We start from the raw sequence: 27,849 nt of genomic DNA, 5'->3' as shown, positions 1-27,849 counted from the left end.
CCTTTTGAAGGGCCCAGGGCCGGGAGCGCGTCCGGCCCCGCGCGGTCCCGTCGCGGCGGGCGGGGCGGGGCGGGGCGCGGGCACGTGCGCGGGGGCGGCGCGGGCGCGGCGCAGGCGCGGGCGGGCCGGGCAGGCGGCGGAGCCGGGGCGCCCCGAGCGCGCCGCGCCGGGCCGGGCTTAAAGAGCGGCGGCGGCGGCGCGGCTCAGGTACGGACCTTCCTGCATCCCTCCTTCCCTCCCTGTCTGCGCTCCGCGCCTCCCCGCGGGGCTCGCCCACCAGCGGGGCAGCGCCTTTCCGTTCTTTTTGTTCTCGCCGGTCGACTGTTTTTTTTAATTTTTTTTCTTTTTATTGTTGTTGTGGTTTGGGATTTTCGATTTTTTTTTTTTTTTTTTTCTCCGAACTCGTTTCGCCCCGGGCGCGGAGCCCGGCGGGACCCTGGTGTCCGTGCGTGCGCGCACACGCGCGGCCGGGGCACGGCGGGGCGGGAGCGGCCGGTGCCGGCCGTGCCCGCCCGCTCCGGCGGCGGCGGCTGCGGCTGCGGGGCGGCAGCCGCGCTCCGAGAGCCGGGAGAGGCGCGGGCGGGAGGTTCCCTGGCAGCCTCCCTGACCGTGTCCCCTCGCTGGATGGAGCCCGGGGCTGCCGGGGATGCGGTGCCCGCCGCGGGGGCTGGCGGAGCGGCTTGAGCCCCCCGCCCGGCGGAGGCGAGCATGTCCAGTGAGCGGCTTAACAAGACAGCGGTGAAGGATGCGCGGTTAAAAGACCTGTTGTTGGAAAGAGGTACCGGCGCGGAGGTCCGCAGGGGCAGGGACCGCGGGATGCGGCCCGGGGCACTGCAGAGCCCGGGAGCGCTCGGCGGCGGAGCTGCGGGATCTGTGTGCGGGGGGAGGCTCGCTCGGGGTGACGGTCTGGTGTGATCGCTGCTAGGGCTGTAAATTATGTCTCTCTTTTCGAGCTCTTCTGAGAAGGTAATTTGATTCAGCGCGTTGCCTTTTCCGTGTTGGGCGTTTACCCTGAAACGTTGTGTTTGGTTTTAGGGTTTTTTCCGCTGGAGAATTTTTATTAGAAACGTTGTTTCTTGCGCGTAAAGAAGCGGATGTATGTGAGTGTGACAGGCTCAGGGTAGTAAAACCAGAGCATTTCTCCTCCTGAACCTTTGCCCGGCTTCTTTCCCAGTCAATTTACGGGAAAAGTGGGGAGGAGGAGATGCCTGTCTGGAAGGCGGTGGCCCTTCGCGCCTGGCAGGTGTCGGGCAGGGGACGCGATGGGGGCCGCGGTGACCCAGTGCCTGTCAGCAGCCGCTAGGAACTATTTAAATGGCCTCGATCAGTGCCAGCAAGTACAGACTGCTGCTGCTGCAGGCTGCCTTTGCTTTTTACCGCTAATAACCTAATGAGCAGCAGGAATGTCACTCAGGAGGAAGAAGGGATTTAAAATTATCTTTTCCCCGTGCTTTTCCATTGAGGAAATCCTCTTGAACATCATTAAGGTGTTCTGTTGCAGTTTGTTGTTTACAATGCAAACTGAATGTGGGAAATCCCATGTGCTCACAGCTGTGTGCTGTGGTTTTTATTTTCTTTATTGTGTGGCCATATTTTAATCAAACATTTTTAAGTGATTCCCTCCCACGGGAAGTGGTCACAGACCAAATCACTCATCTCTAAGGGAGAGGTAGTGTCCCTCGGCACTGAAATGCAGGGGTCTCGATAAATTTAGAAGACTGTGTCCTTGGCAGATAGAGAAGTAACATGTCATTCTAGTGATCTGTGCATTCTAGGAAAGCCCAAATAAACATTGGTTGTTTTGCATGTTGCCCTTTAGCAACAGTCTCTCAATTTCCAGTGTAAAATGTGACATGGACCCAAAAAAAGTTTGTATAAAGAAACCCTTTAGTACTTGAGTAGCCACAGAACGTGAATCGCAGAAGTTGTCAGCTGTATGAAGTCTGTGTTCTGTGTTTCTGAGCCAAGAAAAACCAAGACTTTTAACTGTGATTTGGGTGGGTTTATTTTTAAATTAATTCTGTTCTTCTGGCTTTTTGATCTTTTGGCGCTGACGTTGTTAGCTTCCAGTGACACAAGAGAGGGGAAAAAGAAAGATCACTGACCTGCCTGTGGGGTTGATAGCAAAAGCAGAGCACCAAGCACTGACTAACCAAATTCTTTGAAAACGCTGGTGGTCTTAATGATGAGTGGGAAGTACTTTACAGCGAAGAGTGATAAAGTGATAGACATATTTTTGCCCTGTACTCTTTCCTTAGCCTTAAGTAGGCTTAGTTACTCCTCAGGAGACGATTGCAGACCCTCGGCACTCGGGTGCTGTGGCTGTGCCTGCCGGTAGCTGGTGACAGACAGCTGGACCTTGGCACCAGCCCCCGCTGGACACCAGCACGCTTGCGGCTCCTGCAGTCTGCGTTTTGTTTGCAAGAGATCTTAGAATAACAAAACTGCCTTGGGTTTCCTTTAGGTCCACTGCAGGTTCATCTTGGGTTTTATGTTTTAGTGGTGTTCTTGTAGCTCAGCTTCATAGTTGTGTTGTGTCTGTACCAGTGTTCTGCTGTAACACAGAAAGCTGAGCATGGCTGCAAATTAAAGATGGGGGGAAAAGGGGCTTGTTTGCTGATACTTGTTCTGTCCTTTCATTTTCATATGGCATCTCTCTTTCCTTGTTAACTTTTTAAAACAGACATTTAGTATCGGTTCCCCAAAGTTCATGTTTTTGCATCCAAAAAGTAGTGCCCTTTTTGGAAAGTACTGAAACTGAGCAACTTGAGCTGCTTTTTTGCTTTTTCTACCAGCCTAGCAACCAAAGACCTCCTCCCATTAACTGGAGTTGTCTTTCAAGATGAGAGCATCCCCTGTGAGCAATGCAGTTTCCATAGAAATGTCATCAACTAGGTAGCTGCAAAGGGCAATTTTTCCCCTTACATTGCTCATCCTTGCTGCTCCAGTGTAGCCAAAAGGGTGCAAGAGTGACTCATTTCTAAATATACTTAATATTTGTGGTATAGGCAGGGCTTCAGATAAGATGATGGGTTCTGACGAAGTTCATTGTAATTGTATCTCTTGCAACAACCAGGGCCCTGGTTTCATTTTTATCCGTGGGGGAACATCTCTTGTTTTAGAGTACCAGAGCTCTTTTTAGATTTTTACCTGACTGGGAAAGGCCTGGAAAAGTTAGCGTTACACTCGGAGAGAAGGTGGTAATTGAAAAAGACACTGCATGTAGATTCAATAGGCTTAAGGTTTTCCACTCTAGTTAAATAGCTTTCATGCTCTTGACTTGATAAAAAAATTAAGGTTAGTGTACTAAATAATCAGTGTCCTGATTCCTCTCAGGCTTTGAAGCTTATGAAGCTCTCTGGACTCTATTGGTACTACAGGTGGCTATTAAAATAGAGTGGGGTTTGTGTGTATGAGGTTTCTTTGGGTTTTTGTTCAGTGAAATTGTTTTATCCAAAAAGTTCATCTGCGGTGTTTATGTTGAAGAGTTTGTTTCCTTTGGAGGCTGCAGAGAAGGATCACTAAGAAGCTTCTTAGTTTTGACCTACAGCCACTGATGCTGGTCATTTTGCTCTGGCAAAAATGAAATAATTTTCATACTTTTTAGAACAGTTTTCATCACAAAACTTTGCAGAATGGACAGCAAGAGTATCTCAAGCCAGATCAGTCTCAGAGAAATATTGAGTGTCTTTTCAGGCTGTTGCTTTGAGGGTTAACCTTCTGTGTGTTGATGACACATTTTCCTCTTTTTTTTCCTTTGTTTTAGCTGAACTGGAGTTTGTTCAAATCATCATTATAATCGTGGTTATAACTGTTATGGTGGTAGTCATCATCTGCTTGTTGAACCATTACAAACTCTCGACACGCTCCTTTATCAACCGACAGAGCCAAAGCCGAAGGCAGGAGGAAACTCTGCAGACGGTGAGTGTGAACCCCCTGCACCAAACTCCCTTTTCTTTGGGCTGTAGGGGCCTGCAGCAAAGTCTCCCAAAGAGCTCTGGTACAGGAAGCTGCTGGAAAAACTTCTGATATCACTTTTAATACTCCCTATAGTTAGGTCTTTTGCCAGAGTTGTATTTGTCATTAGAAAACAAATTTGTAACGCAAATTTAAGGTACACCCTCTTTAATTATTTTTAGACCCTGATATGTTTTATGTAGCCTATATTCATTTTGCATTTGGAGGCTTAGATGGGACATTGTGCTTGCTGCTGCTGTACTTTGAGAGGGGAGCGTGGAAGGGGAATGAATGGAGATGAGCTGGGGTGCAAAGATTTGAAATACATGTTGTTATGACTTTCCATGTATTGTCTGATATCCTGGGGTTTTATCTCTGTTACTGTTTTGTGAAGCTGCCATGGCTGTTTGCTGTATCAAAACCACTGTCCCAGTAAGGGCCCAGGAAAATGTTGAGTTTGTTCCACTAAAACAGCAACAAGGGGCTAGGAAAAGGATCTCTCCAAGGACCTGGCGTGCTTAAGATGTGTTGTTACAGAGTCAAAGGCTTAAGATTAGAATCTCAGTCAGTACTTGTTAAGAGTGTGTTTAGTGAACCCAAGAATAAATGAGCACCTAATTTGCCTTGTGAGCCAGGAGTTTGCTGGGTGGGATGCTCTGGTCCCTTGTGAGGGTTAAGCACAGTGTGTCCCTGACCTTGGGATATCCCCCCACAAGCTGTGCAGCATCCTGTGGTGTTGCAGGGAGGTCCTTCCTTCTGATGTGCTTTTCCCAGAGAGGTGCCCTTTGCTGACAGTGATGGCCAAGGGGCCATTTATGAAGTCACTTTTTGATGCATTGAATTCCTGGTAACAGTGCTGAGTTCACAGCTTCCTTTTGCTGTCAAAAAAAGTCGGATTATAACTGAGAGATGTGATCATAATGGTTTACACCAGTTCTAACACCACAGTCTCACCTTTTTATCCATCCCAGTCTTATGTTTCTTCCCTCTTTGTGCTCCTTAGGGAGCTGCCAAGGTAATGATGAGAGGCCTCAGGGGACTGCTCTGGCTGAACACTAATTGCTGGCTTTTTGCTTTTGCTTTTTTTGTTAGGGTTAGATTTCAGCAGGGGAGGCAGAGATGCCACGGGGCTGCTGTGGAGCTGCCTCCCTGGCAGTTGGCAGCTCCCTGCTGAAAGTCAGCTGTACAATATGACAATGCAGGGTTCCCAAAGCTGTCTCTTAGTACATCACCTGTGCCATTTTGCTGGGGTGAATTGCTCTTTCCTTGGAGGCTGCAGGGGGAAGAAAGGAGCTGCCTCCTCAAGCAGAGGCTCACTGCCTCACTGCCTGGCACTTGGGTAGTGTACGAATGGTTAGCTCTAATTTGGTTACAGATGAAACTGGAACTTGTCAAACCTTCACCTCATGGACTTGAGGACTGGAAAAATTGACTAGATTAATTTGAATGTTGCTTTGAAATGGACACTGTAATTCAAGAACCACAATTCTGTCTGAAAAATGTTAGCTGTAATTGCTACAGATGCCTAAAATGAAATAGTTTGAGATAAATGAAATGCATTTTCATTTTCACAAATCTTTTTAAACTGTAGTAAGCTGTCAAATGCATGAAATAACCCATTATTTCCTTTGTATGGTTCATTACTATTGTCTGTTATCAGAGCCAGTGATTTTTTTCTTTTTTTCCTCTTGGGCACAAGGGAGAAAACTTTGCCTTCTGGTGAAGAAGAACATGCAGTTTGGCAGCAGGGACTTGGGAGCTGCTTTAGTGCCCAGAACTGATCTTAAATAATTTTTAAAACACTGTCTCAGTTTCAGTTTGATGTCACCATTATAAGTAATGATAATCACAGCCAAATGAGCACTTCATGGGAATTGATGAGGGGATGGCAAGAACCAGTTACTAATTCCTCTGAAAGCCTTTGGTATAGATTTGTCATCACTATTACTCATCTGAATTTCTGATAAGCTGCAGCTCTTATAAGAAGAAGGTCATACTTGTGGGGAATGGGGATTTACAGGTCTCTGAGTTGAGATGTCAAAAACTTTGAATTTTCTTTTGTGTCAGGTGTTAGAAGGAAATTCTGATAGAAACTGGCTGTGCAGTGCAAACCTTAAAAGCAATGTGCAGAGAACAAGGGTCAGAAAACTGAAGTAAGTGCTCTGTGGTGAGAAACTGCAAATGACCACTCTGTTCTCATTGTCCACAGTGAAATGGCTTGCTCAAGATAATAGATAGTGTGAGTGGTGAGATGCAGGTTATACACTTCTAAAATTCATTTTTTGTGCCAGGCACACCTTGCTCTGTGTGCACACGCTATCCAAGTGGATTTTCTTGCAAGGGAATATTTTTTAATGGTATATAGACTCTGAAAACAGATATAAATGTTTGTTAACCACTAATACCTGAAGAAAATATTATTGTGACTTAAGTATTTTTTTTGGGAGAGAAATAGTGAATGGGAAGAGAGGAAATTCAGACATGTTTCTTGAAAGAAGATGGTAAAGCAAGTTATTTGACTGTTGGCTAGTTCTGAAGTGAACGCCCTTTCTTGTAACTGGGTTAGCAGAAGTGTATCAAAATGTAGAACTCAGCCTTTCCTGTTCAGATGGGGTTTTTTTGTTTGTTTGTTTGGGTTTTTTGTTTGGTTTGTTGTTGTTTTGGTTTTTTGGTTTTTTTTTCTTTTTTTTGGTCCTTTTGTTGCCTTCACTTTTCTTTTTCCTTAAGCCTGTCCTGTTTCTGGATAATCATGCCTTCCACCAGCTGAGTGGTGGCTGACCTGCACAGATTTCTGGCTGCATAAAGATCAACTATTGAATAAATGATCTCTCTTATTCTGGTTCCTCTACAGAGTGTAATAGAAGTGATCAGCTAAATTACCTGCTGCCTTTATTACCAGCCTCACACCTGTAAAACTCATGGGTTAGGCATCAGAAGTAATGAAATAAAAGATATTAGTGGATTTTTTTTTTCTGAAATGAAAGATATTAGTGGATTTTATTTTTTTCTTTTTTTTAAATGAAAGATATTAGTGGATTTCTTTTTCTGGTTGAACTTCTTTGTGGTTATACAAAAACAAACAAACCAAAGAACCCAAACAAACAAAAAACAACAAAAACCCCCAACAACAACAACAACAAAACGGCCCCGAAGAAACACCCTCAAATAAAATGAAAATAAAAGAGGATGATAATGAGAATTTCAACTTTCAGGCCAAGTCAGAAGTTAGACTATTAACAAGATTTGAAGTAATGTTTGAAGGGCAGAAAAAGGACCAGTCATAGGAAAAAAAGGCTGCTCTTCTGCAAGTGCATGTTAAATGTTGTTACGTGCCTGTTCTGTAAATACAGTTTTCTGTTCATCTTTATATTTATTTATTTTTCTTTTCATTCTTCTGGAGTATTAACTTCCAGTCTTTCCCCTGGTCTTTGGTATTTTATTACCTTGGTTATTGGGCCAAGGCCTTAAGCAGGTTGCAGCCCAAGGGCAGGACAAACAGTGAGGGCTCAGGAGCAGTGGGTGCTTCTGCTGCAGCGCTGGGGATGCTGCCTGCCCTCTCCTAGTGAGGCCATTAAGCATTCCAGCCCTGTTTTTACATTAACAGAAATAAGAGTTTTGGGGCCCTCATTATGAGAGGTGGAAAGATGCTGAGCAATAACCATGCTGGCATGAGCAGTAGCCTGGAGTGAGCCTGCAAGGTGCTGAACAGTGTCTGTATCACAATGGATAAAATATTGAACATTTCCTGCTGCTGGCTTATCCATCAGCAGTGTTGGGCCTCACAGCTGGGAGCAAGCCAAGGGTTGCAGAGCACCTGAGAGGGATACAAAAGCCGTGGGGTGTGGAGTACACCAGGAGCTTGCCCAGGGGCTGCTTCACTTTGAAACAGCAGAACCTCTGGTGTGGGAGCAACTGATGCTCCTGGCAGTGCTGGGGGAATTTGGGGCAGAGCCATGTGGCAGCCCTGGCAGGGCACATGTGTGCACAGGGTGTGTGTGTGATACCCCAGGGGAGATCCGTGTTGCTGCAGCATTGCTGGCTGTGCCTTTGTTGACCTGATATCAGGAGGACACTGGTGCTGGCAGCCAAAAGTGTCCTGCTGGAATGTAGGTAGCTGCAGCTGAGCTGCTGCTGTGGCACTCTGCTGTTTGCTGGGATAAAACAAATATAAATCTTGCTTCCCAATGATTAACTCTTAATGTCATCACCAGTGATTTCCACGGGGACATTGAGGGGAAAGAGATTAACTGACTTACAGAGAGGTACTTAATAAGCTTCTGACATTCCTAATTTCATTCCTTTTCCCTATCCTGGTGTCTTTGCATTGTTTTCTTTTATAAAGTAGATGTTGAATGAGTGCTGAACACTTGTACTGCCCCAGGCCTACTCCTGGCAGCAAATCCCTGCATCCATCACACAGGATGCTCACCCTGACCAGCCCCTGCCTCCCAGCACCGAGGGTAGCATTGCTGCTCAGGCTGCTCAGCTTGCATTAAACCTGCATTGGGAATGCCAGTCTTGGATGCTGAGCTCCAGGAGCACAGCTGTAAAAAATACTCCCCTCTGCCCTGCACCAGCTAGTTCAGAATAAAAGGGGAACGTCAGGAGGGTGACAGAAAATAGTCAATAATATTGACAGCTCAGGGATTTGTCATTATTTCAAATGTTAGTCTTTCCTGCCGGTCTTTTAAATTATTTCCTACTGGCATTGGCATTATTTTGTCTGTTTCCTGCTGGTGTCCCTAGGCCACTCATTCTCATTTTCTTACTGACATGTGCAAAGGAAAGAAAATCCCATTGGGAACAAGAACCCAGTCCACAGCCAGGAGAGAGTGTGAGCGCTGTAGACCACTCTGCTCTGCCAAATCTTTTTGTTTGTACCAGTCATCATTTGGCAAGGTCTGGATGTGCGCTGTATGCTCCTGCTGTCTCCTTGAGGGACATGGGCTTGCCTCTCCTCAGGGAGTGCTGCCAAGAGGGACAGTGAGCTCGGCTGCTGCCCTTTGAAGTCTCCCACGGTAAAGTCATTGTATGTTTAATAAGAGCAGGATTGTCCAGGAATTCTGCAGGTAGGGCTAGAAGCAAGGAGCACTGGCTTTGGGTGTCACCTTGGGCAACTTGCTTCATCTCCAAACAAAGGAGAAAGGATAACAGTACTTACTCCCTTCAGTTGAATGAAATGAAGATTACTTAAAGTGATGAAGTGCTGTGAAGATGGGGAAATAAAACTTTTAAAGCATTAAGTAACAGGAATAATTGCAGTAAGTGTAGGGAGGCAGATTATGTGTGAGAGATTTGGCACTCTCTGTAATTCTCTAGTACTTCTGCTTGGGGCCGTGCACTGCTCTGTTAGACAGCGTCACCTCTCCTGCCCTTGAGGAATTGCTTTTAAAGGAACAACCTGCTGGAATACTCACCATTCTGTTGGGGACAGCACAATAGTTTGTTTTGTTTGTGTTTGTTGCCATCTTCAAAGCTGTGGTGGTCTGTGTGACCCAGGAAGATACTGGAAGGAATGAGCCCCTGTGCCTTCCTGGAGTGTTTTCAGCAAGCCAGTGCTTTAGTGTGGTGTAATGTACCACCTAGGGCCAAAAGCAGAAACTACACTGCTATCTGGAACATTTCACTTGCAAAAGTAATGTGTGTATTTGTGTGTGTGTGTGTGGATGTTTTTGTATAAAAATAAAATAAAAACCTGTGTTAAGGAGAAAAGAGGGACGTTCTTAATAATTGTAATGCATTTTAGAAAGTAAAAAACTGACTTTTGTTTCTCAGAAAACATAATTTCAGGCAAAGTTCTATTTTGCAGAAACTTAATAGTGGAGAAAGTCTGTAAATCTCCTTAACAGTCAGCAAAAAAAAAAGAAAAGTTTGGATTACATGGGATTGTCATGGTTTAACCCCAGCTGGCAACTAAGCACCACACAGCCACTTGCTCCCAGCAGGCTGGGGTAGAGAACTGGGAGAGCAGAAGTGAGACCTCGTGGGCTGAGAAGAGAGTTTCATAGGGAGAGCAAAACAAGGAGTTCATTCACCAGTGCCCAGGGACAGGCATGTGTCCATCCATTGCCAGGCATTGGTGCTCCATGCTGTCTAACAGTGACTTGCAAAGAACAAATGCTCTTGCTCCCAAAGTCCCCCTTTCCTTCTTCTTGCCCGGCTCTGCGTACTGAGCATGATGCCATGTGGTCTGGAATGTCCCTTTGCTCAGCGGGGTCAGCTGTCCTGGCTGTGTCCCCTCCCAGCTCCTTGTGCACCCCCAGCCTCCTTGCTGGTGGGCTGAGGTGAGGAGCAGAAAAGGCCCTGACTCTGTGTAAAGACAATTCAGCAATAATGAAAATATCCCTGGGTTAGCAACAATGTTTTGCTCACAAATCCAAGACATGGCCCCATACTTGCTACTGTAAAAGAAATTAACTCTATCCCAGTTTTAACAAGCACAGGGATCCTTTTGCTTTATTACAGCTTGAGGAAAACATTTTGCTAAGTGTAAATTTTTACCTATAATTTCTCCTGAGTTAAGAATCATTCTTCTGGTAAATGTCATTCCTGCTGGCTGTCAAGGGGCTGATGCTCAGCTGAGGCAGTTGGGTGACAGTGTGTGCTCCAGTGTTTAAAAATGTCCTCAGAAAGTCATCTTCTTACACTGTTTAATTCTGGAGGCTCTAAAGCTTTGTAAGATATGAAATAGCAAATTATCCTAGGCTTATGGAGTCTCCTAAGCTCTAAATATTGAGTTAAATAATCATCACCATGAGATAATTAAGTAATCACTCAGCTGGATTTATTAAATGATGCTGCTATTTCAAAACCTAATCACAAAGTTAATTTCTGTAAATTATGGTGAAACCCAAAAATTACAATGGTCAGCAAAAGACATAGGTGGATCCCCAAGGTTTTTCTTGCTTGTGTTATTGGTAGGTGCTAGGATTTTCATTCCAAAGCCCAACAGTGTTAAAAATTAATACACTATAGGGAATAAATACATAAGCTTTCTCTCCTTGTCACTTTTAAGTATTGAAGCTCATGCCTGAAGTCTCTTGAACAAGGAGCATGTTGAGGTGGCCTAGCTATTGACAGTCTGTAAGAAGCAGGTAAATGAGGTACTGCCCTCATCAAAATATGGGTAAATTGCATTTGCTCAGGTTTAGCCTTGTTTGCACATACCTGATAACTACTTGTACAAATCCCTAATATAAATACAAATGCTGTCAGTTCTCATCTGATTTTCACTGATGTGAGCACAGGGGAAGAAGCATTTTAGCTTTCAAAGGAAGGTCTGTAAGCACAGGGACAAGTAGGGAGCAAGAACTCACACTTTCCCTCAATATAAGTCACCCCAGATTGGTCAGGGTGATCCCAGCACATTATTTCCTAAATCTGTGTCTCAGGGTGGAGAAGTGTAGTCATGGGGATATTTTTCTTCTGCAGCACTTTGTTCTCATCTCCACCTCTTTCCATCACCCCAAGATCAGTGGAGCTGATGGGCACCAAGCCTAGGGTTAGGTGGTATCTACCCAGTGCAGGGAAAGGGGAGTTTCCCTTAAATAAAGACTCAGAAAGGTAGGTAGTATGTCTCCTGTGGTAGATGCAGTGATTTCAGGAGGGCAGAAATTCTGTGTTGGATCAGTTAGTCTGGCCGCAGTGAGGAGAGGATTCTGTGCTGTGTCATTGGACCAGCCATGAGGGTGGTCTGCATGGTTTGAGCCTGGTATTTTCCAAGTGTGGGCATGCTGAGCACATGTTACCCAGCCATCTGCTTGGGGAGTTCTTCTGGCTCCTGGGATAGAGATCTTGCTGGGGGTTGGCTGCTGCCAAATCATTGATTCAGTCTGCTGCTCTCTCCAGTGGAAAGCTTAGGGAAGGGAGGAGCTGCAGGTGAAGTGTAGGACATACTGTCACAGGAACAACATTGTTACATATCCTTGCATCCTAAGGATCTCACAGCCTCAGAGTTCAACTGCATCCCAGGCTGTTTACCTTCTCAAGTAGTTATCCCAGAGTGGGGAGAGCTTTGGGCTCCTTTGGTCTCACCTTGGTGTGACTATCCCAGTGCCCTGGTTACTCAGTGGGATCCCTGTAGCAGCTGCAGTGCTCCAGGCAGGGCCTTTGACTGTTCTGGCATTCAGGCATCAGTGGTAGAAGTAACAGGCAACTCCTCTCTTCTAAAAAGTTATTTCTGTTAGGCATGGCTGGTAGCAGATCTGGGAGACTTGGCTCAGTGAGCACGTCCTGTTCCATCTCCATGCAAGGAGTTTTTCTCCATATGCTGCACCATCTCTCTCAGCTCATCTTACCCTCTTGCCTTTGGGGAGATGGGCCCTAGAATGGAAGTTGTTTCCACATCCTCATCAGCAGCTCCTTTTCATAAGGGAGTTTAAGTGATATGAGTGGTGGAGGTAGATTTTATTTCTTTCTGGGTTGGCTTGTTGGTTTTGCCTTTTTTTCTGAGCCTGTAACTCAGGAGCAGTTAATTGAGAACTTTAGCTTTGACTAATATGTTTTACAAACAGTTGCAAGGGGTTTGGAGCCCGTTGGGTCAACTGCTGATAACCTGATAGCCTTTAATTGTGCAAACATACCCTCAGATATTTCAAAATGAGGGCATCTGGGTGCTGAAGGAATGGAAAGGAATGTGTGCACAAGTGTGTGTATATACATGTATGTATATAGTTCCACAGTTACAATTCCTTAAGTGACAGAACCACATCTAGGCACTGAAATAAGTGACTCTGCATAAGATTTGTCTTTTGTGTCTTTGCAAAGGGGAATACTTGGGGAAGTTGTAAATAATTGCAATTGTCAGCCTCTCTCTATCTTTGCTCTCTAAAGCTGCGGAAGAGAAGTGTACCAGCTTTGCTATTCAGAGCATTTCCCTTAGCAGCTGAATCCTGTGGGAGAGTCCTCTTAGAGCAGCTTTTCTCTGCAGTGGACTCTCCTGACAAGATCACAGACGGCATTTGGTCTCTGAGTGTCATGATGAACATCTAGTTGGGTCTATTTTTACTTCTGAAATATGTTGAAAGATGCTATGGTGAGAAGAAGCAGTACAGTAAGATTTGGAAGCAGTCTATACATGGTAATGCTTTTGGGGACAGTATGCGTTTTCCTTCCAGTTCCTGAAATTTCTTATGTATGTAAAACTTGAATTAACATCAAGAAAATAGTCATGACTGTCAATATTTTGATTTTCTCTTTGTGCACCAAAATTGAAGTTCTGAGCTTTATAGCTGCTCTGATATGTCCTTTTCTGCTTCAAAATTTTTCAATAAAATAAATTCGCTGTGGGAGTTACTGCTACTCCAAACAATTAATTGAGAAGAAAAATAATGATACACCTTAAGCAATTTTCCCTTATTGACATACTGTTCTTCACCCCTTTATTCTGCCCTGAGTGCTGGTACGGTGTCAGAACAGCATTTCAAGGGGCGAGAGAGAAAATATTTTGACCTGAGAAGGTGGTTGGAGAAGTGGTTGAAAAAGTGGCTGAAACCTCAGCTGCTTTAACTGCTGTTTGTGGTGGGAATTGGGCAACTGGCAGTTCTGACCAGATTATCCCCGGGTTTAGCGTGTCTGTCACTCCACTGAGATTACAGACGCCAGGTTTTGTTGTGAACTGTTTTGCCTGTGCTGTGTAATCGGGATCCTGGCTGGCAGACCTTTGTCAGACCTGCCACCCTTGCTGGTTTGGGAGGTGACAGGTACCTGCTCAGCACACAGGTGCTGAGGCGTCTCCTGTCATCTCCATGCATTTCCACACTCTCTCAGACACCACCAGCTTGCTGCATCCTTATGGCCTGTGGGGCTGGGTGCAGTGGATGACATCTTGGCACTTGCAAAATGGACCAAGCTTGACTTGCCTGGGAGCAGAGCTGCTCTTTGCTCATGTTTTGGAAAGAAAGGGGTGGGATGTTGCTTGTTTAGCTCCTGGAGACAGCCAGTCCTTAGAAGATGATTGCTGGTAAGAGCTGTGATAATGAGCCAGAATGGTGATGTGATCTATTAATTTTTCTTTTTTTGTTCTTTTCTTCCACATTTCAGGAGGGGTGCTTGTGGCCTTCAGAAAGCTCGGTTTCACGCCAGGGTGCTTCAGAGGTACTGACAGATTTCTGACTATCTTCACCAAGTGCTTTCTTTTTTTTCCTGTAACGCGTATTTGGTTCTTTCAAAAACATGCATCTATTTTTTGTAAAGGAAGCTTTTTCAGTGTAGTTCACACCGTCATCTAAGCCCGCCTTAACACACATTTCATAAATTCCTGAGACCTTTTCATAAAAGAATGAAATTTTGCCTACCTGACACCTCATCTCCATCAGCACTCCCTGTGTCATAGTAGGCATTCGCAAGTAAGTGATGGAGGTGTGTCTCTTTCCCACAGTGGCTCAGTAATTTGAGTATTCATTGGAAGCTGGGAGACCAGTTCCTCTTGTCTCTGAACTTTTCTTGGATTTACAGCACATATCCTATCGCCAGTGTCTCCCTTCTTCCAGCTAGCACAGATTCCTTGTCTATACAGTTATTTGTGGGTGTATTGCTCTGAGTAGTCCAGCTGTCCTGTGACCAGCAGCAGACCTTCCTGGTGGTTGGCCCTGCATCTGTGAAGGCCAGAGGTTGAAGACCCTGCAGGGATCCAAAAAAGAGAAGAGCATTTTGATAGCTCTAGATCTAAGAAGCTGCTGTATCTGTCCAGATCTGGGATAGACCAAGTGAGGAGCAACACCACTCACAGAGTATCTTGAATGCTTCCTTTTGTAAAGCCTGTCCTTCTCCAGGATTTTAATATACCAAGGACATACTTTCCATCACAATGCAGAAGCTTTGTAGGTTCTCCCCAGAGGCTGAGTTCTGGCTGAGAACTGAGGGGGAGGAGGACATCTGATACACTCTGATGGTGAAGGCGTGAGATATGCTGAGGCTTTACAAATTGTACTGAAATGACCATCTGAATTCTTTGGGGATGCATTAACTCTGAGTAGGAGGGGGAAGCTTAGCTTAGACTGCAGCTGAAATTCAGTACTGGGGCATTGTTGTAGAGCTAGGCAATTACCCAGACTAGAGAGAATTAATTTCCTGGTTTCAGAAACAGAATAATTTGTTTTAGTGTCAGAAGGAGCTGTGTGGGGTCTTGGGCTTCCTTCGTGCAGCTGTTCTCGAGTGTGCCGGATCCTTCCTGCATCTCCTCCTCTTCACCTGCAGGCATGTGGCTGCGCTTGTGCATGGTATCTGCTGGGTTTAACCTCTAAGACAGGTGGAGAAAGAAGCATTCTGTGTTTTATCAGTTCGGGGTGAGGACTGGAGCAGCTGAGGCGCTGGGTGCGGCGGTGGAGTCACGCGTGTCTCTCTTCCCGTTTCAGATCATGTACGCCCCAAGGTCCAGGGACAGGTTTACCACCCCATCCTTTATGCAGCGGGACCGTTTCAGTCGCTTCCAGCCCACCTACCCTTACATGCAGCATGAGATTGACCTTCCTCCCACCATCTCCCTCTCGGACGGCGAAGAGCCGCCGCCGTACCAGGGCCCGTGCACGCTGCAGCTCCGGGACCCCGAGCAGCAGATGGAGCTCAACCGGGAATCCGTCAGGGCGCCGCCCAACCGAACCATTTTTGATAGCGACTTGATAGACATCTCCATGTACAATGGGGGTCCCTGCCCACCCAGCAGCAACTCGGGCATAAGTGCAACCAACTATAGCAGTAATGGAAGGATGGAAGGACCACCCCCGACGTACAGCGAGGTCATGGGCCATTACCCAGGCTCCTCTTTTTTCCATCACCAGCACAGCAACATGCCTCCTTCCTCGCAGAGGGGGAGCAGACTTCAGTTTCAGCAGAACAATTCAGAGAGCACAATAGTCCCCAGCAAAGGCCAGGACCGGAAGCCAGGGAACCTGGTCTAGGTTACCTGCCCAGGTGCGTTTGGACTGAAGACGGGAGAGCCCAGCAGGGCGGTGGAGGAAGAGCCCCGTGCTCCGGTGCACAGTGTTGTTACGTGGTACAACTGAGTAAAACCAAACGTGCAAACCAGTTCTTTGTTTCTGATTCCTTTCAGGGGAATTGCATGCAAAGCAGATTGAAAGAAATACAAACTTCCATTCGGTTTGTCTACGAGCAGTGTTTCAGGGGAAAGGGGGGGGGATATATTATTTTTTTTTAATAAACTATTTCAATTATTTAATTCTAAAAGTTAACTTAGCACAGAAATGAGGCTTGTACAGCCTGTTTTATACTCACTGAATGGCAGAAGGAAGAAGGTGGTTTTGCTAGATAAATGGGGGAAGAATTGGCCAGTCTGCTTTTTTTTTCTCCCAGGATGTGAATTTTTTTTTAATATGAAACAAAATTCCTGTTCTGTGTGCCAAGGTATAAAGTTGAGAACTTAGATGAATGCAAGGAATTAATTTGTGTTGTGATAAATGTGTTTTAAAAAGTTGCACTATCTTACTGTTTTAAAAAAAAATATATATGAGGGAACTGTTTTATGTGAAGTTCTTCTATATGTTGTTGTTTCACCTGTGGAATAATGATAGAGCCCTAGAAGTAATCTGGAGGAGTTTGCCCCCTCCCCCCGGGTTTGCTAAAAGATGGGGACAGGACTTAGGCTAACATCTCTTGACTTTTACAATTCAAAAAATACAGGGACGCTTGTCTTTGCAATAATTTGCATTCAAATAACAGTGTATCAGTGAAGTGTCTTGGAGACTTTTGGATGGAAGAAGGCAAATATGAAATCTCAGCATTTTCCATCACTTAAGGTTTAGCTGTTTTGCAGTGTAGATGATTTCTTTCATAAATGGCAAAACTACAATTCCCAGATGCGTTGATTTGTATTGATTCTAAGTGCTGCCATTCTTTTCCTTGTCCTAATGCAGTATCACCAGTACTTACTGTGCTAGAGATTTCTGTCCTCACTGTAGCCTGAAATGTATTTAGTCACATATCATGACATTATGCAATAAATGGTTTGAAAATGCAGGGTGGGATTTTTTTCCCCTGCTCCGCTGTTCAAGTATGTGAGGCTGTCGTGGTTTTCGCTCTCCGTTTCATCCTTTCAGATGCTGAAGTTCAGTCCTGGAGGTCTGTCCTGTTGAAGTGAAGGGAGCCCTTGTGGCAAAACCCCCCCTGTGGTGTTTTTGCAGCAGTACCAAGGGCACTTGTGGCAGTGGTGCTGGCTCCTGAAGTATCCCTGGCAAGGTCATGGGAGCACCAGGAATTCTCCCTGCACACCAATTTGCTCTGGGCCCTGCTGCAGAAACCCTTTGGGTGCCTGATGTCTGCGTGACGCCAGCAGGACTGTGCTCATGGCTAAAGGTGACTCATGGGTTCACCAAGTGTCTGTAAGCCCTGATTTTTGCTATACTGGCCTGGAGAGTAGTTGGGAAGTGTTCCCTGCCTGTGTTGTGGCATCTGGGGTATTTCTCCACTGGCTGTTCCCGTGTGGAAGCACGCGCGGTGCCGGAATTCAGTTGATGGCAGAAGGTGATAGTGGCATCACAAGCACATGAAAAAGCACAAATTGCACTTAAAATGCATTTTGGAAATGGACTTAAAAGTAAGAATCTTTAGAGTCTTAGCTTGAATAGTTTCTAATATATAGGTGTATGAGTGTGTCATAGACCTCTTCACTTTAAGATCTTTCACTTTTTTCTGTTTTCCTGAGCCTTGTGCTTGGTTGTGGGCAGCAGCTGCTGAGTGCCCCAAGGGCATCAATGCCCTGGTCCCATGGCTGGAAGCTGGATTTCTGCAGGACTTCTGTACACGAGGGACTCTGATAACTGAAGTGCATCTTTGATCTATGCAGAGTTTTAATGCCAAAACTGTGTGTATGTGTGTGTCTGCGTGCGTGTTGTCTTTTGGGCCTCAGTGTAGATTTGTTTTCTTCATAAGTTAATTTGATTTTTTTCTAGTTTAAAAACATTTGTATAACTGTTAGTCTGAATACACAGCCCCATTTGTCTCTGTAGTTGTTATTTTGGTCTGAGTCATGCTGGTAATGCAGAGTAAAGCTGCCTTTTATTGTATGTATTAATTGAAGGGAGAGATAGAGATTGTATGGTGGGGTTCACTTATTTTTTTTCCTCTCAGACCCACAGTACAGGTGTTTAGAAGATGACTAGGTGGCTTTCAGTCAGCTGGGGCTCTCACCACTGTCTGGTTCCTGGGAATAAAAGCTGTGAAATTAGATTTTTGCAAAGAACCTACAAACATAATTCTTAGTTAAAAACAACAAACGAACAAAACCCAACCAGAGGACAAAGCCAGCAAATGTTGGTTTTGGTCTTCAGTGACTTTTGTCACTTGAGGAGTGAGCCTTTAAGCCAGAGAATGTGTGTGCCTACACAGATACTGTGCTGTTGCCTAAATGAGGATTGTTTAGACAAGCCTTGAGGTGAGAACAGCTGGAACTCAATTTTCAGGGCAGAGCACACCTGGGCTTGGGCTGCTTGAAGACTGACTTTCTCCATGTGTGGATCTCAGCAGAGTGAGCCTTGAAGTTGCCTTCAAAGTTGCCTCTTGGGAACGTTCTTTCTTTAAAAACAGCCCTTTGGTATCTTTTACCCTCTCTGCATGCCAGTAGATTTATGCACTTCCCATTAACATTGTCCAGTATGCTGTCTCTTAATTTTTCTTGGATGAGAAAATTTTTCTGCCTGGAAAAATGTTGCCTTTTCCAGTGCTTTAGAACTTTGTTTAAAATAACTTGGTATTTGCTTTAAAAATAACTTGGTATTTGCTCACTTAATAGTTGCATCTCCTTTTGCATCTTTGTTTTCTCATCCTAGAATCATCCTAGAATCATAGAACAAGCTCAGCTGGAAGGGACCCATCAGGATCATTGAATCTGGCTCCTGGCCCTGCACAGAACCATCCCCAGAAGTCACACCATGTGCCTGAGAGCACTGTCCAAATGCTTCTTGAACTCTGTCAGGCTGGTGCTGTGGGGGAGCCTGTTCCAGTGCCCAGCCACCCTCTGAGGGAAGAATCTTTTCCTAATACCCAACCTAAACTGCCCCTGGCACAGCTTCCAGCCATTTCCTTGGATGCTGTCACCGGTCAACAGGGTGAGGAGATCAGTGCCTGCTCCTCTTCTTTTCCCCATGAGGAGGTTGTAACTGCACTGAGCTCTCCCCTCAGTCTCCTCTGGGCTGGACAAAGAAAGTAACCTCAGCCACTCCTCATGGCTTCCCTTGGGACCCTTCATCGCCCTCAGGGCCCTCCTTTGGACACTCTAATGGCTTAAGGTCATGCTCTGCTTTCCCACATGTAATGTGCTGACTCTCAGCTCTGGGAGTGTAGTGACTAGTTCACTTGCTATAGGTGAGCTTGTAATCTTCTGTTTTGGGGCCTCTCTTGGCAGTAAATAGGCTGGTTTTTGATGGATATTAGTGCTCTCCAATGGAAAGGCAGTCAACAGTGTAACATGGAAATGCTTTGTTTTTCTATTTTTTTCTTCCATTGACTTGGTAGAAAATCTGCTCTTGACAACAGAACAGAATGGCAAAAGAAGTACCAGAATTAGATAGCACTATCAATCTTTATAGACTTAGGGAGTGAGCTCTGAAGGCAGGTAATTCTATGAAGCATTTATGGAAGACCAGCTTTGAAAATATCCAGAATTGATAGACTGTATCCCAGAGCCACTCAGTGAAATTTTGTATAAATTATAAAAGATTTCTGCAAACACTGTAGCATTAATTGTGTAGATTTTGCCTCCATACTGATCTTCTGGTGTATGTGTCTCATACCACAAAACCCACATAGTATGTGTGTGGTGTTCTCTGTGTGCTGGATCATATTTGCCTGAATTCTGGTTGCATCTTCTGACTTTGCCCAGTAACTCATGTTCCCAAAATTCAGAATAGTGATGTCCCCACGTTAGAAATTTTCAGGTTAAAAGATTATTTTTTTCTTTTAAATGCACCTTTATGAAATAAAGTTTTGTGACCTCTGTCCTACTGCAAAGACTAATTTTTCCCTTACATGTCTTGGCATGGCTCTCTTCCTGATGCTAAGTATGCCCCATCTTTGGTGGTTTTGTATGATCTTTCAGGGCTAGAAAAGGCAGGGGGTTTAGCAAAGGAAAAAACCTGTTTCTCTCCCAGTTTACCAATGGAGCACTTGGCACTTAGCTCTAATTCTGTACCTATGTTTAGAACAATTGTGTTTGGGCTTGCCTCAGTGCTGGACAAGCAGACTGAGTGGGATGCTGCTTAAAAGATGTGAGTGAGAGATAGGAAGGGGGGTACCCAGCCAGCAGTGCAGTGTTCAGATCCCTTTCCTGGCATGTGTGGCATGTCCAGAATTCAAAGGAGTTTGCATAATAGGATGTTTTCATCAGGGAGGATCTAATTATGCTACTCCTGGTCTTGTCACTGATGGACTCTGCATGTAGGCCAGTCTTGGGCTGAGGGGACTTTATTACAGCATGAATTTCCCTTGGGAGTATGACAACTCAAGCATATGCCCCATGTACAAGTTCCTGATGGCCAGTGAGGAAGATGATTGTGTTCCTGCACTCATGGAATCTGCAGGAGCCATGACTGAAGCTGTGCTTCATTTGACCTTTTATTACTGCTTGCCCACTGCTTATGCCAGTTTGTCCCAGCTGGAAGCTGCTTGTTGTGCCAAATCCCAGAATGTTCTTGGTGCAGATACATTTTTTTTGAAGTGTCATTGAGAGTTCTTGGTTTTTTTCTGTGAATGAGGTGCAGGGAAGGGTAAGGAGCAGAATTGCATTGTTTATTAAGGAATGCACTTCTTTGCAATAGGGAAGAAATCCTTGTCCTGCTGGAGAGCCCTGAGTGGAGGCTGTCTGGAACAGTGCTGTCTGAGGTGATCATTTCTAACCCTGCCAGGTAGTGAGATACTGGGCCTTAGAACTGACACTCTAATCTGGAAGGAATGTTTGAATGCTTTGGAGAGGATTGATTGCTGACCTTTCTCTGACTCTATCCCTGAGCGCTAATGGTAGCTAAGGTAACCTGATTTTGTAGGCAAAGGAAAACAAAATAGCAAGTGTGTAAAAAATAGATATACATCAATATTTTTCTTTGCCTCTTCCCCCCCCAAGGATAAACAATAGGCTTGCTGGCACATTTGAAAGTATTCAGGGTTATCACAGGTTCTCTCTGGTCATTACAGTTAAGTCATGTCCATGCATATGCAGACCTGCTTGCAGACTTGTCCCTGTGATTCTGTCTGTACTAGTTTCTATTCCATGATCACCTTCCAGGAGTGCTGAATGGCTCGGTGTTGTGCTCTCAGTAACAATGGCAGGTCATTTGTCAAACAGCAGGAAGTCTGAGGTGTATTTGCTTTTCAGTCCTGTAAATGTCATGACCTATGTTTTTATCAGTAGGGGGCTTTCTTGCTGCACCAGTTCTTGCCTGTGACCTGGTGTGCTCATGCATCTTCCATCCAACAGCTCTCTCTCCTTTTGGGTGAGCTTTGAAAAATCGTTGTGCTTTGGGATAAATAACCCCAATGCAGATCTCGTGTATTGATGTAGAGAAAGAAAGTAAACTTAGTGTACCCTAAATCTCATAAGCATGTTTTTCAGACCTAGCTGATGGTGAGAACCAAGTGATCCTTCTGTGCAGTGGGTTCAGATGAAGTCTGGTTTTTGATTACATCCTTGCTTTTTAGATAAAGGCTGTTGCACATAATGTAATTACACATATCTGGTCTTTCTCTGCACTGTGTTGCCTGCTTGCCAACCAGTACAATTACAACTTTTCTCCTACACTAGCCCCAAATGTGTCAATCATTTCAGTCCCTGGAAAGAGGCAGTCTTACTGAGTTGTCTGAGGCCTTTTAGAACATGAAATAGTCCCTTGTGAGGATGTGTTGAACTTAGAGAGGTTTCCTGTCCAAAAACTGGTCTGTATGTTTCATTAGGAAATTCAACTTTAGGGTTTTGAGAGTATGCTGACTGAAAATGTCGGCAGGATTTTTTTTAGTTAATATATTGTTTGCCAGCCTACCCTCACTAATCAGAGATGTAAATTACCTTTTGAGCCACCTCTGATTGCATTTTTGGGGTGGCAAAAGCCCTGTTGGGCACACTTGCACCAGCAAAAAAAAAAGAGTAGTTTTCTTGGTACAGTTCTGGGGAATAAACAGAAGCTGCACCACTAAGTTCATCCTCCAAAACCAGCCTGAGACCTGCATTGCCTCTTCCCAGCAAACTGAAGTGTAGGTGTTTGGATGAAGTGCTTTGCTGCACTCTTTAGTACCACAGACACGCAGTGGAGGGCCTACTGATGTTTTCTTGAAATTGTCATTGGCTTTAAATGTATTTCAGGGATGCTAATGCTGTTTTGGTAACCACCCAGTACAATTCTCCTGCTTTTGAAAGGGAAGATCAAGGACCATTTTGTGTCACAGACTCTCCTGGCTCTTACTTCTGCCTTGCTGGTGTCAATTCTGTTTTTAGACTGAACACAAGCAACCCGGGTATTGCTAGTGTTGCTTTCTTGCTATAAAAGAGCTTACCTTTTTATGTTGATTAATGATAGAAAAACAAAACTGTAACGAAGATATACTTCCCCTTCCCTCTGACAGAAGTGTGATTTACTGCCAGAGATGATGCTTTTTCTTTGCTATATTGCTGCTGCTGTTTCAAGTGGTTTGGTGTGTGAGCTTCCTGAAACAACACGGTGTGTGTAGGATCTCGTGGGTGACAAAGCTGTCTCTTTTCTTCTTCCTTTCTCTCCTTGGTTTGTGCTTGTCTGTCTGCTATGGTAGGTTTACTAATCAATTAAATACATCCTTATTAGGTATAATTTTGAGGAGGTTTGCATGTCAGTAGTTTGTAAGCAACTAAGGTGCCTCATGTTCAGGTCTGAGCAAATAGGAATCCCCTTGCACTCAAGAGGGCCTGATCCAAGGCCTGCTGAAGTTGGTAGGAAGACTCTTGCCAACTTCAGGGGGCTTTGCATCTGGCCTTACACTCCCACCTTTGTTGTGCCTCACTTAAAATGGTGCTTTTTCAGTTGTCTGTCTTTTTTTCTAGTTTCTTTTTTTTCTTTGTATGGTGCTGTGTATAACTTGAATATATTATGCACATATCCTACCCAATGGGTAGAACAAACAAACAAACATACGAAAACAAATAGATGTTAATACTGTAAGATAGTGTACAGATGATACCAATTTTAACACAAAAAAATGGCATAAACTTTGTGAATGCCAATCTGTGCTTGGTCCTTTTTTTGTAAGAAAGTTTGCAAATGAATGCATACAAATGACAAAAAGTCTATGTATTTTATTTTCCTATTAAATATCAATATAATATCATAAGGGAAAAAGGTTAAACAAATCCTTTTTGACAAGCCTGTGTATAGCAATTAGTCGTTTGATGCATCTTTGCTGTGAAGATTTCTTCTTTTTTTTTTTTTTAATGTGTCACTTTAAAAAAAAAGGAAAAAAACCACAAAACAAACAAAACCTCCACAGCTTTAACCTTGCAACTAAATGCTTCTCATATTGGTTGTTGCCTTGCTATTGCTGAGTTGGACCAGTATTAGTTACTACTTCTCAAGCAGATACATTATTTATTACTATCCTTGATTAGCTTTTTTTTTTTTTTAACTTAGAAATGGGCTAAAACTTTCAAACCTTTTTAATCACATCCTAGATTTGAAATGAAGCTCAGACAAGTGGGAACTGACCCAAACCATCCCTGCAAAATCAAAACCAGGCCAATGAGAGTTCTGTGACAACAGCCAACCGTTCTCTGTGCCCACTGCTGGTGCACCATGCTGCCATTACAGACTGTCCTTGGGCTTGGGGTGTGGAAGGATTCCCTGGTGACCTGTGCTCTTGCAGGGTGGACAAGAGTGGCCCCAATGGTAGAGAGCTGAAATGCAGGGTTTGAGTGGGAGCTTTGAGTTGGCAGCTCTGCTGCTGTGTTGGCTTCTGACAGCAATGGCTTACCCAGGTTCATATTTAAGGTTACAGAGAAATGCTTAGACCTGTTCAAACCCAGTAGGGGAAGTGGTGTGTGAAGTAATGTTACACTTCAGCTTCTTGCCAGGCTCCGTTGGTTGTTGGTTCTCCCCCGGTGTCTCCCCGTGTTTGGCGCTCCATTCCCGTGCCCCGCACGCTCTTCGGTAAAGCAAATACCTCAGGAAAACTCACCATGAAGTTCTAGTGTAGGGACTTGCAGATGCTGTACTTATTTTTCTAACCTGTTAGTTCTGACTATCCCAGGACAGTAGGTGATATAAAAGTTTAACAGTCCGAGACAGACTCGTCCTCTCACAGATGGATGCCAACTACTCTTTCATAGACGCTCCTGTCTGTATGTAGCTTTTTTATACTTGCCAGGCTTTAACCACAGATGTAAGGTAGCAAGGTGTTGGGTGATGTTTGAGATGGCCTTTTGGTTCGGTTTTTCAGACGATTAGCAAAGTGCTGTGCTGAAACTCAGGGGGCCTTACCCGGGGCCAGTGAAGTCAGTGGTGGGGCTTCCTCTGATTTGAGTGGGCTTTCAACCCGTCCGTCACGCTGGAGGATGGTGCCTTGGGGCACACTCCTTCACTGCTTCTCTGTCAACCTGAAGCATCTACACCTTTGTCTGTAAATATCTTTTTAAAAGCCCTCACAGGAGTCCTGTATCTAAATGTTGACCATGGTTGTTTTGGCTTTTTTTTTGTTTTAAAGAAGTGTGTTAAGTTTCTTATGGCCAGTTCTGCATCATTGTGCCCTTATAGGTAGCTTGTATCATCACATTCTTCTCTTTGTTGAGCTGTTCTGTCAGTAAGCATGTACCATAGGTAAATACACATATTTCCTGATTGTCACTTGTTAAATCATTTATTGTTTGTCAGGGCGTGGAGTAATTGTTTTGGAAGTGTGCCTTGCCTGGCCATCCTCACGTTTCTGTTTGCACTGCAGAACCACTTCTGTGCATGAAGGAAGAGAAGCAAACAAAAAACCCCGGGCCTTCACTAGGAAGACTGTACAGAGTAAACCTCCTGCTGGAGGAATCTAGAGTAGGATTTATTGTAACAAAACATGCATATTGAGTGGACCAAACACGAGCATGTCTTCTTTTAGAGGCACTAATTTGCTTTGAAGCTGCAGTGGAAAGAGCAGACTATCTATCTATTAAGTGTATTCACAGCTGTGTTCACGCTTTTCCATTTACCACAAAGCACAGCAGGCAGCCAAGATTTCAAAAGGACTATGAGCAGAAGTTACGAGAGCCTCAGGCATCATAGACCTGGACAGCAAAAATAATAATAATAATAATTTTTAAAAAATCACTTTAGTATTCTTTAACAAAGCTTTTCTACTCATAATATAAAGACTACACAAGTGTTGATGGGGTTTTATCTTTGTATAACTCTCAACTGCCCAATGCTGCTGTGCTCAGAGCATTTCATGATGGTATGTACATCAGTCAGGCTGTTACACTCAAAATTAACCATCAAATGCCTGTTTTTAGAGTGTTACCCTTTCTTTGTTGTTTCTTGCTAGTTAATTTACAGTGTAAAATGCTTTATTGCTGTATGGATTTTAATTTTTTTTTTGTATTTCCAACATTGTGGCTTTCAAGATCACATTTTCAACACATCTATTATTTTTGTCCATTTTCTTTCAAGCTATTCTGAAATATGTACAGCACTATCAACAATATTTAATCTTTCTTTTAAAATTTATTGTTGTAAAACAAAGCTATTAAGAACAGTAAGTCTTTTTACAACTGTATTGGAATTTCTCAATAGCTGTTCATGTGATGCTATGACAAGCCTGGCTTGCTTTACTTTTTATTTTTTTTAAATTTTATTTTGTGTTTAACACAATTAATTTGTTGCTTATTTTCCACCGTAACTCCCAGTTATATACAGAAAAAGATTTCAACTGTTGTGTATCTGACTCTTTTAATTGAGCAAATGGTGATGTCCTAGTTTTTAGACCTAAGGTCTGTTTATTGCAATACTTTTAAAGGAAGATGTTGCTCTAAGTGCTGTTGTTAGTTTTAAATACAGATTTTATGCTTGTTCTTAATATGCTGTGGTTAAACCATGGCACAAAATTATTAAAAATTATTAAATGCATTTGTCTCCTGTTGGATTTATTTTCCCTTTGTAGTGAAAAAACAAAAAAGCATTGGAACACTAGAGTGACTTTGGTAAAAATAAGTACTTGTCTCTTTCCCTTGCTGTGTCTGATGAGGGTTTAAGATCTGCCTTCTAACCCTCACACTCTGGTGATTAATGCTGGGACAGCTCCAGCCCTGCCTCTGCCATAGGATGGGCTGGAGCAGGGACAGCCTGTCACACACTGGAGTTCAGTCTAGGCACTTAATCTAAGCCAGTTTGTGGTTTCAGTTCCTTTCAGACAACAACCCCACCTCGATCTCATTTAAAGCCCTGCTGGTGGTGCCGGCCTCTGGCACAGCAGTGCCGACTGACCAGCAGGGAGGGGGGGATGAGCAGTGCCCCCAAAGCACTGAGTTGCAAAACTTCTTTAAAAAATGAAGGTGCAAAATATGGCTTGTGGGAGGGAGATTCACAACCCGGTTTAAGAAAGCTGGGACATGCTTTGGCCAGTGCTTAAAAAACAGCAGTTGTGGTCCAGTAATGGGATGAAGAGAGGGATGATGCTCTCAGTAAAAAAACAGATGAAAGGATCCTTTGCAAAGATTTGTCTTTGGTGATACAGATCTTTGCAAGGGAGATCAAATTATCCATGGCTGGCACCTACCACTTTGCCATACTAAAGCTTAACAAGACTGGGAAAGAGCAGGTAGTTTCTGTACATTCTGTGTATAAAGTGATGGTTTATTTAGCATGATTATTAATAACATAGTTTTCTTGGTTTATATTTTATACCTGTGCTTGCTGGAGTTTGATGTCTGTGTTGCTGTGATGTGATGCTGAGTTTGACACTTCAAACCTGGGGCTTTCTTGCAGGTCTTTTCCAGGAGGAGGTCTGCAGTGGGAGCCAGGGTCCATCCCACTTCAGGCAGCCTGCTGTGGAGCTGCTTTTACATTCCATCAGAGAGGAACCAGGGGGGTTCCCCTTGTTGCTGTTCTTTTCAAATGTCTTAGTTCTTTAAATGTTACAGTACTTATTTTTGGGTCAAAAGTAATCATATTTTTTTCCTATAACCACCCTGAGATTGCTCTCCTCCATCTACAGCATTTTAATTCTCCTTTAGTATTTAGAAAATTGCTAGTTCCTTAGTCCTTAGAAGTACTCTAAATCTCCAAGCTTCTGCTCCTCCTCTACTGTCTGAACCCTGAACTCCCTGGAAACTGCATTTTTTGAGCCTGCTTTGATCTTTTACTTAATCTGGTTTTAATTGTATTTATATTTAGTTTATAATATGCCATTCTGTTTGATTGTGTTTTAATATCACTGCCAATGGTTGCAACTCAGCTGTAAATGGGATGTCTCATCTCAGTAGGGTTACTTTTTTTCTGCTGAAAGATTAATATAGTGGCTGCTGCAGTCCTGTGAAACCTCTAGGTCTGGCTTCCAGGCTCCCAGCAGTATTGTGTCTCATTACAAACACCCTGGTTTTAACATCCCAAACCCTTTTCTTCCAAAGACCCCTCTGTAATGAGACTTCGTTACTTAGACAAAAATTAATTAGGCTTCTCTCATTATCACTGTTTTGATCGGTTGTGCTTTAAGTGAGTTCTAATTAAAATGCACATTTTAAAACCCTCACTGCTGAATCCTCTTCTAATAGCTCGCTTCTACTGCGGCGATGCCCTGCTTTTTGTGCAGTTTGCATTGTGCTGCTTTTGCAGAACTCTAGCATTGATTAAGAAAACTAAAAACTTGCATGATTTTTTTTCTGCTTGTTTTCTACATTTTTTTCTCCAGACTGGCTGCCAAATGATTGCTCCTGAGAGCCTGAGAATGGGGATTAGA

The 27,849-nt window shown here is 44.0% G+C and overlaps 1 protein-coding gene across 4 annotated transcripts in view; it reads left to right on the top strand.

The window, feature by feature from the left end:
- The window catches only part of LDLRAD4 (low density lipoprotein receptor class A domain containing 4), a 286,905-nt gene extending 259,263 nt beyond the window's left edge, over window positions 1-27,642 (top strand). Inside the window, exons 5-8 of one of the 4 annotated variants that reach the window (XM_071456688.1) lie at window positions 3,767-3,921; window positions 13,999-14,052; window positions 15,312-15,867; window positions 26,880-27,642. In XM_071456688.1, coding sequence (XP_071312789.1) covers window positions 3,767-3,921; window positions 13,999-14,052; window positions 15,312-15,854 — 752 coding nt within the window. In that variant the 3' untranslated portion in view covers window positions 15,855-15,867; window positions 26,880-27,642. Of the gene's footprint in view, window positions 1-69; window positions 208-232; window positions 779-3,766; window positions 3,922-13,998; window positions 14,053-15,311; window positions 26,022-26,879 lie in introns of those variants that run through there. The other 3 variants (XM_071456693.1, XM_071456689.1, XM_071456683.1) reach the window with 3 other exon arrangements.
- Window positions 27,643-27,849: the final 207 nt, after the last annotated feature.

Source organism: Agelaius tricolor, unplaced genomic scaffold (genome assembly GCF_023055355.1).
Source record: "Agelaius tricolor isolate 1412-34295 unplaced genomic scaffold, bAgeTri1.0.p SCAF_2, whole genome shotgun sequence".
In the NCBI taxonomy this organism is placed as follows: Eukaryota; Metazoa; Chordata; class Aves; order Passeriformes; family Icteridae; genus Agelaius; species Agelaius tricolor.
Note: the sequence above shows the minus strand (reverse complement) of the source record. Positions and strands in the feature narration are given on the sequence as shown.